Source organism: Artibeus jamaicensis, unplaced genomic scaffold (assembly GCF_021234435.1).
Source record: "Artibeus jamaicensis isolate MK-2021 breed Jamaican fruit bat unplaced genomic scaffold, CSHL_Jam_final contig_327, whole genome shotgun sequence".
In the NCBI taxonomy this organism is placed as follows: Eukaryota; Metazoa; Chordata; class Mammalia; order Chiroptera; family Phyllostomidae; genus Artibeus; species Artibeus jamaicensis.
The window spans coordinates 1,084,943-1,099,021 of record NW_026521772.1 but is presented as its reverse complement, the minus strand read 5'-3'; the positions used below and the strand labels follow the sequence as shown (position 1 = coordinate 1,099,021).

The window sequence follows — 14,079 nt, the reverse complement described above, 5'->3', positions numbered from 1 at the left end:
TTCCCTCCCTTTAGTTCATGTCCATGTGTCATAAGTTCTTTAGCTTCTGCATTTCCCCTATTCTTACCCTCCCCCCTGTCTATTTTCTACCTACCATCTATGCTACTTATTCTCTGTACCTTCTCCCCCCTTCTCCTCCTCCCACTCCCCCACTGATAACCCTCCATGTGATCTCCATTTCTGTGATTCTGTTCCTGTTCTAGTTGTTTGCTTAGTTTGCTTTTGTTTTTGTTTTAGGTGTGGCTGTTAATAATTTTGAGTTTGCTGTCATTTTACTGTACATGTTTTTGATCTTCTTTTTCTTAGATAAGTCCCTTTAACATTTCATATAATAAGGACTTGCTAATGATGAACTCCTTTAACTTGACTTTATCTGAGAAGCACTTTATCTGTCCTTCCATTCTAAATGAAAGCTTTGCTGGATAGAGCAATCTTAGATGTAGGTCTTTGGGTTTCATGACTTGGAATACTTCTTTCCAGACCCTTCTTGCCTGCAAGGTCTCTTTTGAGAAATCAGCTGACAATCTTATGGGAACTCCTTTGTAGGTAGCTGCCTCCTTTTCTCTTGCTGATTGTAGGATTTTCTCCTTAATTTTAATCTTGGGTATTGTAATGATGATGTGCCTTGGTCTGTTCCTTCTTGGGTCCAACTTCTTTGGGACTCTCTGAGCTTCCTGGACTTCCTGGAAGTCTATTTCCTTTGCCAGATTGAGTAAGTTCTCCTTTACTATTTGTTCAAATAACTTTTCTACTTGTTGCTCTTCCTCTTCTCCTTCTGGCACCCCTATAATTCAGATGGTGGAACGTTTAAAGATGTCCTGGAGGTTCCTAAGCCTCTCCTCATTTTTTGAATTCTTGTTTCTTCATTCTTTTCTGTCTGGTTGTTTCTTTCTTCCTCCTGGTCCATTCCATTGATTTGAGTCCCAGTTTCCTTCCCATTACTTTTGGTTCCTTGTACTTTTTTTTTTATTTCACTTAAGGTAGCCTTCATTTTTTCATCTAATTTGCAACCAAATTCAACAAATTCTGTGAGCATCCTGATCACCAGTGCTTTAAACTGTGCAGCTGATAGGTTGGCTACCTCTTGGTCACTTACTTGTATTTGCCCTGGAGCTTTGACCTGTTCCTCTGTTTGGGCCTTTTTTTTTTTTTTTTGCCTTGCGCACCTGTTACATATGAGGGGCGGAGCCTTAGGTGTTTACCAGGGCGGGGCCACCCACGTCGCTGAATTGTGACGCTGTTTGTGGGCGTGGGGTCAGAGAGGAAACAATGGCGCTTGCTCCGCTCTCTGTCGGATTTCAGTCCCCTCCGCTGCTTCCCCCAAGCAAACTGGGCCCTTCTGGTGCTGACTCCCAGGTAGGTGGTTTTGTGTATGTTCTAGGACCCTGTGGGTCTCTCCAACGAACTCTCCTGTGAGGCTGGGAGTCTCTCCCAGCACCTCAGCCCCCACAGGTGTTTCCAATCAGCATTTTGAGGCTTTATTTCCTCGTGCTGGGACCCTGGGTTGCATGGTCTATCTCGCTCCCAGTTTCTCCTGGTTTATCTGTGCACGAATGTGGGACCACCTGGTCAGCCAGCCACCTTGTGTGCCACGTCCCGCTTCGCAATCTCCGCCTCGCTAAGTCTGCCGGCCGCCACCAGTGCACCCAGGGTCCTCCCGCTGCCATCTTGCACGCCCGGGGTTTGTCAGCTCCTGCCTTGTACACACCTTGTGCCACTGCTTTTTGTGCCGAGACCCCTCTCCGCTCGGCCACCCGACTCCACCCCGCCAACAGGTCTGGATGAATGTGTCTACTTTCACTCCTTGGTTGTCGGACTTCTGTACAGTTCAGTTTTCTGCCAGTTCTGGTTGTTGTTTCTAAATTGTTGTTGTCCTTATTTTGGTTGTGCGAGGAGGCACAGTGTGTCTGCCTACACCTCCATCTTGGCCAGAAGTCCCCGCCTTTCTTATATGGTCGTTGTCAAGAACGAATGGAATAATTTAAGGAAAACACGTATCTTGGTGCCTGGTAAATGCCCAGTTGGCTGTCGGTGTTGCTGCGGATGGAATCATGTCCTGGACAGTATAGTCCTACCATGTGTTTGGAAGCCAGGCCAGGAACCCCAGGCCAGTGGCACAGTGGCCCCCCGCACCCCCTGAGTGGATGTCCCTGCTGTTCCCAGCAGCGAGGCCGGTGTCACTGCAGCCCCCGGGGGTTTCATGTTCTTGTTGGTCACAGTCATGATCACGTTGCAAAGCCGTTAGATTTACTTGTGTTTCCGTTTCCTCTGTGAGACTGAGGACAGTTTCTCAAGGACAGGCACTAGGTCATAAACATTTGGCGTGTGGACGTGTCTGTGAGCAGCGACCATTTATCCACAGTGAAGCGCGAAGCCCTGACGGTGGTTATGAGGTTGTATCTGACCCGGATAGGACAGCAACCGGAACAGTTAATCTACCTGTCGGCGAAGAGTGCGTGTTTGTTTTACCGAGTGTCAGGTTCCAGCTAAGTGTTACACAGGTGCTAACTCAGTCATCACCACAGTTCCGTCAGCTGTAGGTACTCATGATCCCCACCTTACAGATGGAGAAACTGGGGGCCCAGAGAGGTTCAATGATCTTCTCACAGTTACAAAGCACAGCAAAGGAGCGAGGTTTGCACCCAGACAGCCTGACTCTGGAGTCCAGCTCTTAATTAACCTTTGCACTCAAACCCCGACCTCTCTAGGCAGAATTTCCTCCTTCATAAGTCAGGAATGAGCATCATGTCCATCGTAGGGTTGTGCTGAGGGTCAGCTAAGGCCACGGGAGAGCGGCACGGTGCGGTCTGCGCACCAGGGACACTCAGCAAGCATTCGTTCCGTGTGTGGTTTTGCCCACGGACTCAAAGTTCCTCTCGCATCACCCTCTGTCAGTTCTTCCTCTTCTCAGCGCCTCTCATACCACCTTTAGAACCAAAGTTTGTGAGCCTTATTATCTCCTTCACGTGGGAAGTAGAAAAGAAATACAATTTCCACACAATGGGTTTGCATTCCAGTAAATGTCTTGTTCTCTGTGGCTCTCCCCCTGATGCGGTGACCAGCAGAGGTGCTGATTTATTATTTTAGCGATTGAAACAGGACTTTGGAAGAAAGGACCCCTGTGATCACACAGCGTTGGGACGACACTAATGAGAAGATTAAAAGGAAGTTCAGCTCACACAGTCCCAGATCATCACAAATGTACCCAAGGGTTATTAACAGCCACAATTACCTGGAACTATATTATCTGCCTGGTTGGTTACTCCAAAGTCAATTTGTATTGAAGAGATGAGCTCAGAGGAGTTAATAAGTTATTCTGAAGTGGCTGGCGAGGCCCCTGCTCAGCTGGGGAAATGAGGGTGCACCTGAGGCTCCACAGGGACTTTGTTCTAATTCTCACCCAGCAGTGGAAGGAAGCCCTGAGTTTTCTGGGGAGAAATGGCCTCTGCACAGTGTCCCAGGGCCCCTGCCCTCACACCTTCTGTTTGCTGGGATCACCTGCCACCACAGGGTCCAGACGCGTGCGTCCCAGACAAGTCTTTGGGAAACCCAGGTGTTCTTCAGCAGGAGCCATGTCTGTGTCAGGGTTCCCTCCCTCCAGGGGACAAAGCTCTGGGCTTTTAGGACCTGACAGCTCCTGTGCCTTCCCAACCTTGCCCTTGAAAGTCCTCTGCATCCTGCTCTGTGGCTTTGCAGGGTGGTACCCAGGGTGGCCCCAGGTGCAGGTCTCCGAGGCCATCTCAGCCCTGTTTCTTTTGCAGATTCCGACAGCTCCATGCTGTGTGCCACAGGCCGGCGTTGACCCCGGGGCTCTGCAGAGAGGATGGGGGCGGACGGGGAAACAGGGGTCCTGAAGAACATGCTCCTCGGCGTCAACCTGATCCTTCTGGGCTCCATGCTCAAGCCCTCAGAGTGTCAGCTGGAGGTGCCCACGGAAAGGGTCCAGAGACAGGCGGTGGAGGAGGAGGGAGGCGTGGCCAGCTACAACACCTCCGACAATGAGCCGCCCGTGGTCTTCAACCACGTGTGCAACATCAACGTGCCCCTGGACAGCCTCTGCTCCTCAGGGCTGGAGGCCTCTGCCGAGAGGGAGGTGAGTGTGGAAGACGAGGAGCCAGCCGAGTACCTGGGCCAGACCTCCGACCAGGAGAGCCAGGTCACCTTCACCCACAAGATCCAACTCCCCAAACAGGCCTGCCCATGCGCTGGTTCGGCCCAGGTGCTGCAGGAGCTACTCAGCCGCATCGAGATGCTGGAGAGGGAGGTGTCGGTGCTGCGGGACCAGTGCGGCAGCTGCTGCCAAGATGGTGCTGCCACAGGTAGGGCTGGGCCTGCAGAGGCCTCGGGTGGGGAAGGAGAGGGGGAACAGGCACCCCAGTCTGCAGCTCTCTGTTAAAACACCTCTAAGATTGAAAGGTGGTCCTTCCCCACGGGTTCAATTCTTGGCACCACTCTCTTCGCCAGTTTGAAATACGTTAGCCTGACGGTGGCAGTTGAGTCTGGTAACGGCGCCCCGGTTCTGCACAGCAGCATCGGTGGCGAGCAGGGAATTTGGTGTCTGTCTGAACTCATCCCAGGTTCTCACAGGCTGTTGGATCAGGTGTATCTGTGGCAGCCCGAGGAACTGGGGGCTACCAGCCCCAGGTGTCATGCTCACTCAGTCATAGCTTTCCTCCCATCTGAGCGAAGGATAGGCACCCAGGTCTCTGAGGACCCGCCCCCGTTGTGCAAAATGGAAGTCCTGGCCCTCACCCCTCCAGCAGCACGCACACGTGCACATACTTCACAGAGCTTATCCCGCTGCCCCCTGAATGTCCAGGGAGGTACTTCTAGCCGCCCCTACCCCCTGATGAGTAACTCCTGTGAGTGCTGCCTGTGTGTCTCCGATAGCGGTCATTACATTTTCAGAGCCAGACTTCCTGAGTTCAAATCCCAACTCTGCTACTTACTGGCTTAATCCTGAAGCAAGTTCTGTGGGCCCTGCTTTTCTTTTCCCACCGACAAATGCTGAGACACAGGAGTGGCTGAGAGTCACTGAACATAAAAGCAGCTACTCGGGTGAAAGCCTGGCATCCAGGGTGCCCCGTACAGGCACAGCCATTGCCAGCGGGCCCCAGTGCGCAGGAGCCGTGTCTGCCCACGGGTACACATCTCTCACCTGGAAGGGACAGGCATGTGTTCCTCAGGAAGAGGAATCGTACTGTCTTGGGTTCAGCTTTCCCTTCCGATGTCTCCAGGCTCTCACAGGGTGAGAGCAGGAGGCGGCCCAGCTGGGCCGTGTGCCCAGAGGGCCAGCAGACACGTTTACCCTGAGATGCAGGCAGACGAGGGATCATCTTTGAGTAATGACATGCGTCTTGGGCTTTTTCACCTCCGCTCCTCTTCCCAACCAAAACTAGACGTAGTCTGCAGACAAGACGAGTCCAGCTGGTGAGAACCGTCAGGCCAGTTTTCCCGTGGAGCCGGGGATGCAGGGAGCTCACGTGTGTCCATGAACATGAGCGCTTTTCGGCCCAGGCAGCTGGGCAGCTTTGTAAGTGGCTTTTTCCCAGCCTCCCCCCAGGCTCCATGGCGGACATGGAAAAATCGACGGGCGAGAGCTGTACTCAGCAATGTCAGTGTTGAATCCTTTCCGGCCGCGGGGGCTGATTGAAGTGACAGGATTAAACAGGATATAACTTACTGCACTTCATATCCCCAAGGCCAAGTGCAGAGAAGGATGTCGGGCAGGTACTGGGTTTGTGTTTGCTTAATAAGTTTGTTTGATTCATGTGAGCCAGATAAATTCGCTGCTGTGGTTACAGCGTGGTGAGGGCCAAGACAGAGATAAGCACGGAATCCTAAAAAGATCACAGCAAGCAGTGACTAAATGAGGCCGAGGTTGTGGGGAGCCTTTGAGGTGACCCTGGAGCTGAGTGGTGATGAATGAGCAGAGGGAGCTGGATGGCAGGAGGGACAGGGACGGGGCGGGTCTATAGCACATACGACCTTGCCCTACATAGCGGGCTCAGTGCCCAGCCTACATCCCCGCAGGTCCCCTTCCGTCCCCACAGCACCTGGGCGCCTTTGTCAGGGACTGTCCTCGGGCTGTGGGACCCCTCTTGGCCTGTCCAGAGAGAGAATGGAAGGGCCTGAGCGTACACACCCCCCGGGGATGGCCCTGTACCCTCGGTGAGGTGTCACCTGCACTGTGACCAGCGGCATCCTGCCACACTGAACCCCCCCTTTCCCCACCATTTTTCCTGGGAGCACTTTCTGAAGAGTCATTTTCACATGAATCCCCATCTCAGGCCTCCTCCTCGGGAACCCAAGCCGGGGCGCACTGAAGGGGAGCTCCCGGCGTGCGAGGGCCCCGAGCTCACGTATCCTGCCCCCAGCACCGTGCTTGGCACAGGCAACCCATATCGGGGGAGACAGTTATGACACTGATTAGACAGGCTGAGATCCGCTCTCAGCAACCTAAGTCTGATCGGGGAGTGAGAGGAGGTCTCTGCCCACCCTTCCCCATGAACCGTGTTCAGGGGGTGCCACTGCTGCCCTTTGACCTTCTCCCTGACCGTTCCAGGACAACTGGACTACATCCCTCAGTGCAGTGGCCACGGCAACTTCAGCCTCGAGTCCTGTGGCTGCGTCTGCCACGAGGGCTGGTTCGGCAAGAACTGCTCGGAGCCCTACTGCCCCCTGGGCTGCTCCGGCCGGGGCGCGTGTGTGGATGGCCAGTGCGTCTGTGACAGCGAGTACAGCGGTGACGACTGCTCCGAGCTCCGGTGCCCCGCGGACTGCAGCGCTCGGGGGCTCTGCGTGGACGGGCAGTGTGTCTGCGAGGAGCCCTATGTGGGCGAGGACTGCAGCCTGCTCAAGTGCCCCGGGGACTGTTCGGGGAAGGGGACCTGTGCCAACGGAACCTGCTGGTGCCAGGAGGGCTACGTCGGGGAGGATTGCGGCCAGCGGCGGTGCCCGAACGCCTGCAGTGGGCGAGGGCAGTGCCAGGAGGGGCTCTGCTTCTGCAACGAGGGATACCAAGGCCCGGACTGCTCGGCAGGTAGGAGGGGCTCCCGGCCGTTGGGCATGGGTGGCCCAGCACACTCACGGGAGGGGGCAAGAGACGTGGAAGGGAAGGTGGGTTTGAGGCCAATGTAATTCCCCATTGGGTCATGCTCATCTGCTTTCTTCAGCCCATCACCGTTGATGGGGAAGCCTTAAAGGGGGGAAGGCAGAAAAGGTCGTTCTCGCTGAAGGTTGCGTCTGACCCCTGAGACTGAAGGCAGTGGTCTTGGTGACCCCAATCTTCTGTCCCGGAGGCAGAGGAAAGTGGAGAGACAGGCCGTGGGACCGTCTTGGGCAAGGCCACCCCAACTCAGAGGGTGTCTACACGCTCCCTCCCTGGCCCCCAAATACCGTATTCTGCTGTGTATCACGCACGCCCGTGTTTATCACGCACCCACATTTTTGGCCCAAACTTTCAGGAAAAGAATCTTTCATTTTAATTGTTTAATTCATTCATTTATTTATTTTTATTTATTTATATTTACATGCTTGGTTGTTGTACTATAAAGAAATTCTAGCATTTATTTTTGCACATATTATGGTACAAGAAATTCTGTATAACAAATAATTACAAAACACAAGAACAGATACAAGGTATTTCAGGTACTACCCATGGTACTACCCATGTATAATGTGCATCCCTATTTCCCCCTCCGAGGTTTGGGTGGAAAAAGTGCACGTGGTATGTGGCAAAGTACAGACCCTGCCTTGTCTCTCCCCATGTCCCAGGACAAGCCCTTCTGAGCGCTGCCCCCTGGGACCCTGGTGAGTCTGCAGTAATCAGACTGGCCAGGCAGGTGCTTACACACTGCCAGGTGTTGCTGGTTGATGCAGTGGTCCAGCACCCTCATGGGGAACAGTGTGTGTGTAGGTAAGGAGTTGAGCGCGAACAGGAGGAAAGTACGAAGGTCTGCCTGCAGAGTTAGTGCAAAGCATCAGTAGGCTGTGCCTCCCTTGGTCCAGGCAGCAAGTGGGAGCCAACCCCACATGCGGCCCACACCCCAGGCACCACTACAAAGGTGGTATCTAAAAGGAAGATCTAATTCGGGAGACCCCTGGCAATAACAGCCATGGGGGAGAGGGGGCACAAGTAAATAATAGTGCACTGCTTAGGAAAAAAACATTTCCACGTTGCTTCATTTTCTTCCACAGTCAGGGATCTTATTGAGCTTCCTAATTTGGCTTTCTGAATTGAAATATCTTTGTAAAAGTATACTCAGATGTTACACCAGCTCCTCTGAAAGAAAATTCAAGCAGAAGTTAGGCCTCCATGTTTCTGAATCTGAAGTCACTAGGCAGTGCTGGGGGGGGGGCCGATTCCCACCCATGGGGAGAGGCACCTGAGGATGCTCAGGGTCCGCTGTGCCTGTGGCCCTTCTGTCGTCCACGTGCTTCCAAAGGAGTGCTTGTGGTTGAGCTATACCATGTTCTTGACCCTGTTTTTCTACAGGGGGTGGGTGCCTTTGTAGACAGAGTCTTAAATCTGACCCAGGGTGCAAACTGAACTGGAGACAGACCCTCCTGGTCATTCGGGAACCAGGGCCCAGGCTGCCTCCCACAGGTCCCCTCTGTGCTGCTGGAGGCACACTTTCTGGAGGCCCGGATGAATTACAGGTTCCTAAGCATGTGAGGAAGGACAGTTACATCATCTCCATCTGTTTCTATGGCAACCCTGGAGCCACCAGGCACTGAGGGAGGCACTGTTCTCGTGCCTTTTAAACCGACCACCACGGGTGTCTGCCCACAACCATCTAGGTCGTTATCTAAAGTGCTCCTTGGCTTGATCTTTGTGGAGAGGCCGTGGGGGAGGGGCTATGTGTGCACTGTTGGATGTCTCTGGCCAGGTGCACACAAGCCATGGTAGCCTGCTGACCTGGCCGGCAGGAGGGAGGAAGGCGAAACCATGGGGAGCCACAGCATGGACTTGCTCTTGGGTTGTTCCTTCCTCTTTGCAAGGGCGTGGACAGTAGCCATCCACCGTGTGGGACTCCTGGCCCCCAGGCTTTACTCGTAATGGGCCATGGAACAGCATCTCAGCCCGTTTGCCCCTTTTCTCTGGCTGCCTGAAGATAAATTTGTGAATAGGAAGCACTTAAACAGGCCTGAGCAGCTGCTCCAGACTTTGAATTTCACAGATGTAAAAAGCAGCCGTCCAGAGAGGCAAAGATTTTTCCAGCCAGGAAGCTAATTAGTGGTGGAGCGAGAAAGAGGAGCCCGGTCGCACACCACCTTCTAGCATTCTTTAATCCTCTCCGGGATGCTAAGTAGAGCAGCATTTAAAAAAAATGTTTGAAAAGCCATGTACACAAAGAAATCGCCTTTTGATATGAAAGCCAAGCTGTGTCAAATGATGGAAAGAGCTCAATGTTGGAAGCGGGAATTCAAGCCCATTAAATGGATTGTCCACACCTGGCCCCCCCGTGAAGTAGGTTCCCGCGGGAGCTGGTCAGCGTGCCGGCCGAGACTCCTCTGAATCCACGGAATAAAAGCGCCAGCAAGGCAGGGTGTGCGATGCCGTCAGACCCGTGGGAAGTCGTCACCAGCACTGCCACCAGCCCAGCCATCAGCACCTGACGGTCGTCACTCACTCCTGAGAGCAAGACACTTCCTGGAACTAATTCTGTTGCTCTCCCAACTAAGTGTGAAATTGATGCAGATCCACAAAGCAGCCAGCGTGGCCGTTTGCAGACACAGGCAACTCCACTCCTCAAGCCACGGGTTGTTATTACTCCTTAACTGCCTGCTCTCCCCCTACTTTCAAAGTGGGAACCTCAGACTACTTTGCACCCCCCCCAAGATTCAGAGCACAAGGCACACAGCTCCTCCACAGCTTGCTTTCTAGTTCAGTATCGCTTCATTTCCCGTGAATTACTGACACCCAGTGTGTACACAGCTGCTGCTAAGCCACAGGCCAGGTGGGGGCGGCCCCTCCCCTCGAGACATGGCTCTCAGGACCGCTCCACTGCAGCCGCTTCCTCACCCAAAGTAAAGGCTGCGTGTGCTGCCCGCCTTGGGTCTCAAGATTAAAATTTGCCAGGTGAAGTTGTCAAAGACAAAAAAAAAAAACCATCTGCATCTCTTTTTTACTTTAAAATCCCAAAATACTCCTCTTGGCTCATCCTTTGTTGGCATTACTAGCTTTGCTTTCTGGAAGAAGGAACCAGAAGGGAGTACTGACTTGTCCCAAATGCCCCAAGAGTTGTTGCGGCCTTGAAATTTGGAATGGCCGTTTCTGTCACCGTGACGGGAGAAGCCTCACCTAGGAAGCCTGGAATGGATGTGCTGAATCACAAGAGACAAGCACTAGAGAAGCTGTTTAAAAGGACGTTTCTTACCTCTGCGAGGCACACCGGGCTGGAACTCGCCTCCTGAAGGACTGTCTGGATCATCCTCTCACCTGGTTTCCTTTGGCGGCTGCGCGGAAGTGAAGGACGACGCCGGACACACCGACAGGGTGGAGGGCGCAGAGCACTGGGTGCAGACACAGTGGACTTGAGAATCGTTTCTCCTAGGACCCAATTCCCTGACTTTGGGCGAGTCCCTTAACCCGGCTCTCGGTTTCTCAGTCTGTAAAGTTGGGGTCCTTACAGCTGCCCGATCAGTTTCGCAGCACTGCTCTAAAGGATTTAAAAAAAAATTCTGGCTAGAATGTGCGTCTGAACATGTTTTAGAGACTGTGGAATGCTATGCAAATGTAAAGGTGGTTGTTTACTGGCTGAGAGGTTCTCCAGGGGTGTCCGACCTTTTGGCGCCTCTGGGCCACACATTAAATACGTTGCAACATGTAATCACAAAAACCCTCATCCTGTTTTAAACAAATGTACGGTTTTGTGTGGGGCGGCATTCACAGCCATCCAGGGCTGCATGCAGCCTTTGGGCCGCAGGTTGGACACCCCGTTAGACCTGTTCTGCCGGTTCAGACGCTTGCTTCTGTATTTACAAAGAGTTTTGTTTCTCACATACTAAATCAGGGCAGTAATCATCCCTATCCCACAATGCTGGCGAAGGGTAGAATGAGACAATCCACGCAAGAGTGTTCAACTTGGGGCCTGGTGCCTAATAAGTGTTTCCCATATCCAGGTGAACTACTCACAGTTCTGCAGATCGACCCTGTTCCCCTTGGTCCCGGAGTTACTCTGCATGAACCAACTCTACAGAATGTTCCCAGTGCAGTTCAAACATTAATAATGTCAGAATTAGAAATGATGTATGCTTAATAAATTATCATTTGGAAGTTTAATTATTTAAATTTAATTTACATTTCCTTAGCTTTATACACGTAAACAATGAATTTTTAATGTTTTGTTCTGGTCAACATTTGCTGTCTTCGGAAGCTCTGCCATGTGGACTGTTTTCCACAGTGAACACTTTGGGGGCAAAGAAATCAAAGCCAGTGCTCAATACCGCAAATGCATGCTCTTACTTTCCTTCCTCCGAGTCTGGGCCCCTCCTGGCTGCGGCTGCTGAGGGTGAACGTGTGAGCCCCACAGGGGCCAGGCATTCTCTGAGCCTGGGCCCGTGACCAGCAGCTGGCTCTGGTCCCACACACTTGTAAAAATTAAAAGTGAAAATTCTCAGGGGAGAAATTCAAAACCAGTGGCAACTCTTAAACTAGCTGAAGCCTCCCCTGCATATAAATTTACCAGTTAATTATGACTATTTCAATATTGGCCCGATCTTTGATTTCATCTGTGGGCAGATCCAATTACAGGCGCACGGGACTTAGCCTCCTAATTGGTCTTAAAGGTTCAGTGATTTAATACCACGCTCCTGGTTGAAGCTTCTCTTCCCAGGAGGACCCTACATGAAAGACCATTTCACTGAGATTTAATCTTTGGTGATTCTTTAAATAGCAGTTGAACAAGAAAGAAAAGCAATACTATCAAGAATGCTTCTTTATCATCAATCCCAAGATCAAGGCTAATTAAAACTAGTTTAACACAAGTTACATTTCTTTCAAAACTTAAAGTGTCTTTTTAACAGAGAAAATGATCCAATAAGGCATTATTGAATGATTTTAGCAGTCCATGATATCCAGGACTTACTGTTTTGGCATCTTATATTTTGCAAGATAACCGGAATGTGCCTTTATTTCCTCTTGCAAAAATCAAATATTGTCTTCTAGGATAATCTGGTGACAAGTTATTAAACTACCATAAATTCCGGCCACTCGTATGCTATTAAGTATCTAGTGACTAGCTCTCTGAAGGAAAAAATAAAATAAAAAGCCTTGCTTTGTAGCTCTTGCTGATTTCCATGGTGTAAATACTCCCTCCGAGGCCAGTTTCAAACTAACAACATGACGTTACTACGTGTGGGTTGGCGGGAGTCCTGTGCGGAAGGACACAGCAGGTGTGGATTCCCTCAAGGTCATAGAAAATAGTGAAATAATATGAAAGTGATGAGTTTGGAGTATTTAGTAATTTGTCTTTAGTATAATTTACTTAATCCTAAGTGTATCTGTACCCGTTTTTGCCCAAATTTTTGAGGCAAAAAGAAGGATCTGCATTATACATGGGTAGTACTAGTTCTGTGTCTATATAAATGTTTTTAATTTTCTTATTTTTGCTCATGGATTAAAAACCGTAACTCTAGAAAGCATAACAATATCCATATGTTTAAAATTAATGCTAAAATTCCTTTATAATACAAAATACACGTATCTAAATATAAATAATTGAATTTAAAAATTAAAACGAAAGATTTTTTTCCCTGAAAGCTTGGGCCAAATACGTGGGTGCACAATATACTCAGCAAAATGCAATAACCTATCCCAAAGGCTGTATTCAACCACTGTCTTGCAAAATTCGGGAGCATTTGACAGTCAGCTTTCACGAGTCAGTAGGAGCTGGGTCCAGCACACTGCTGACTCGGGGTCCCCTACGGACGGGAGGCCCAAGCTCAGAAAGACAGGAAGTTGCCCCAAAGGGCCTTACGAATCACCTGAGCCATGGAGCCGAGCAGAGCATCCAGACAGGGCACGTGGGGTGAGCCGTGAGGCAGCAGGACGAGTCGGGGGTGGGGAAGGCAGTCCTCTGAGCTCATGCTATCTGTGTATTGCCTCCCGGTAGCTGCCCCTCCAGAGGACTTGCGAGTGGCTGGTATCAGCGACAGGTCCATTGAGCTGGCATGGGACGGGCCGATGGCAGTGACGGAATATGTGATCTCTTACCAGCCGACGGCCCCGGCGGGCCTCCAGCTCCAGCAGCGGGTGCCTGGAGATTGGCGGGGTGTCACCATCACCGAGCTGGAGCCAGGTCTCACCTACAACATCAGCGTCCACGCTGTCATTAGCAACATCCTCAGCCTCCCCATCACTGCCAAGGTGGCCACCCGTACGTACCATCTCCCCGTCCTGCTTCATTTTTCTGTCCTCCTCCATGAGACCATGAGCATTCGTGAGAGTGTGCAGTGTCTTTTCTTAATTCCTCTGGGACGCCTGCAGTTGACACCACTCTGGGGGGTGGGGAGACAGGCTCCTGACATGACCCACTTAGGAAGGGGTACGTCAAAAAGGCACTTCCGATTCAGAGAGTTTCCACACCCAGGCAGCTCTGTCAGTTACAGACCCAGAGAACTCAAAGTCCTTTAGTTGTTGAGTCCTGACTTGTTCTAAGGCAGAGTCTGGATGGAAGACAAGGAAAGATGAGAATTATATGGACTGATTCTAGTTAGAGACCCCAAACCAGGGGACCTGAGGTGGGACACATAAATAAGCACATTCTCTATAGCGTGTCGTAGATGGCATTGTAAGGGGGAAGGATCTTACTTAAAGCCGTAACTGGCAATACCCACTTCTCTTAGAGGGTTGGCATGATTCGTTTGGCAAAATAGCTTGCTACCCCATTTTGATGATAAAATTGAGGCTCTAGGACATGGTTTAGAAAAGTTCAGTGGGGGAAAAAAAAGAAAGACTGGGACAGAGATGGGGATAGAAAGCAAGTCAACTGCTTTCTGTGAGAAATGGACATTTTTCTGCCTTATTTCTAGCAAGAAAAAACTCCTATATATCTATATTTTGTAGGTTTAAGC

At 51.1% G+C, this 14,079-nt stretch overlaps 1 protein-coding gene across 3 annotated transcripts in view; it reads left to right on the top strand.

The window, feature by feature from the left end:
* The window catches only part of TNR (tenascin R), a 173,665-nt gene that overhangs the window by 100,038 nt on the left and 59,548 nt on the right, over positions 1 to 14,079 (top strand). For 2 of the 3 annotated variants that reach the window (XM_053663732.1, XM_037145574.2), the window contains exons 3-5: positions 3,762 to 4,319; positions 6,566 to 7,042; positions 13,119 to 13,382. In XM_053663732.1, the coding sequence (XP_053519707.1) occupies positions 3,824 to 4,319; positions 6,566 to 7,042; positions 13,119 to 13,382 (1,237 nt within the window). In that variant the 5' untranslated portion in view covers positions 3,762 to 3,823. The remainder of the gene's footprint in view (positions 1 to 3,761; positions 4,320 to 6,565; positions 7,043 to 13,118; positions 13,383 to 14,079) is intronic. The other variant, XM_053663733.1, reaches the window with a different exon arrangement.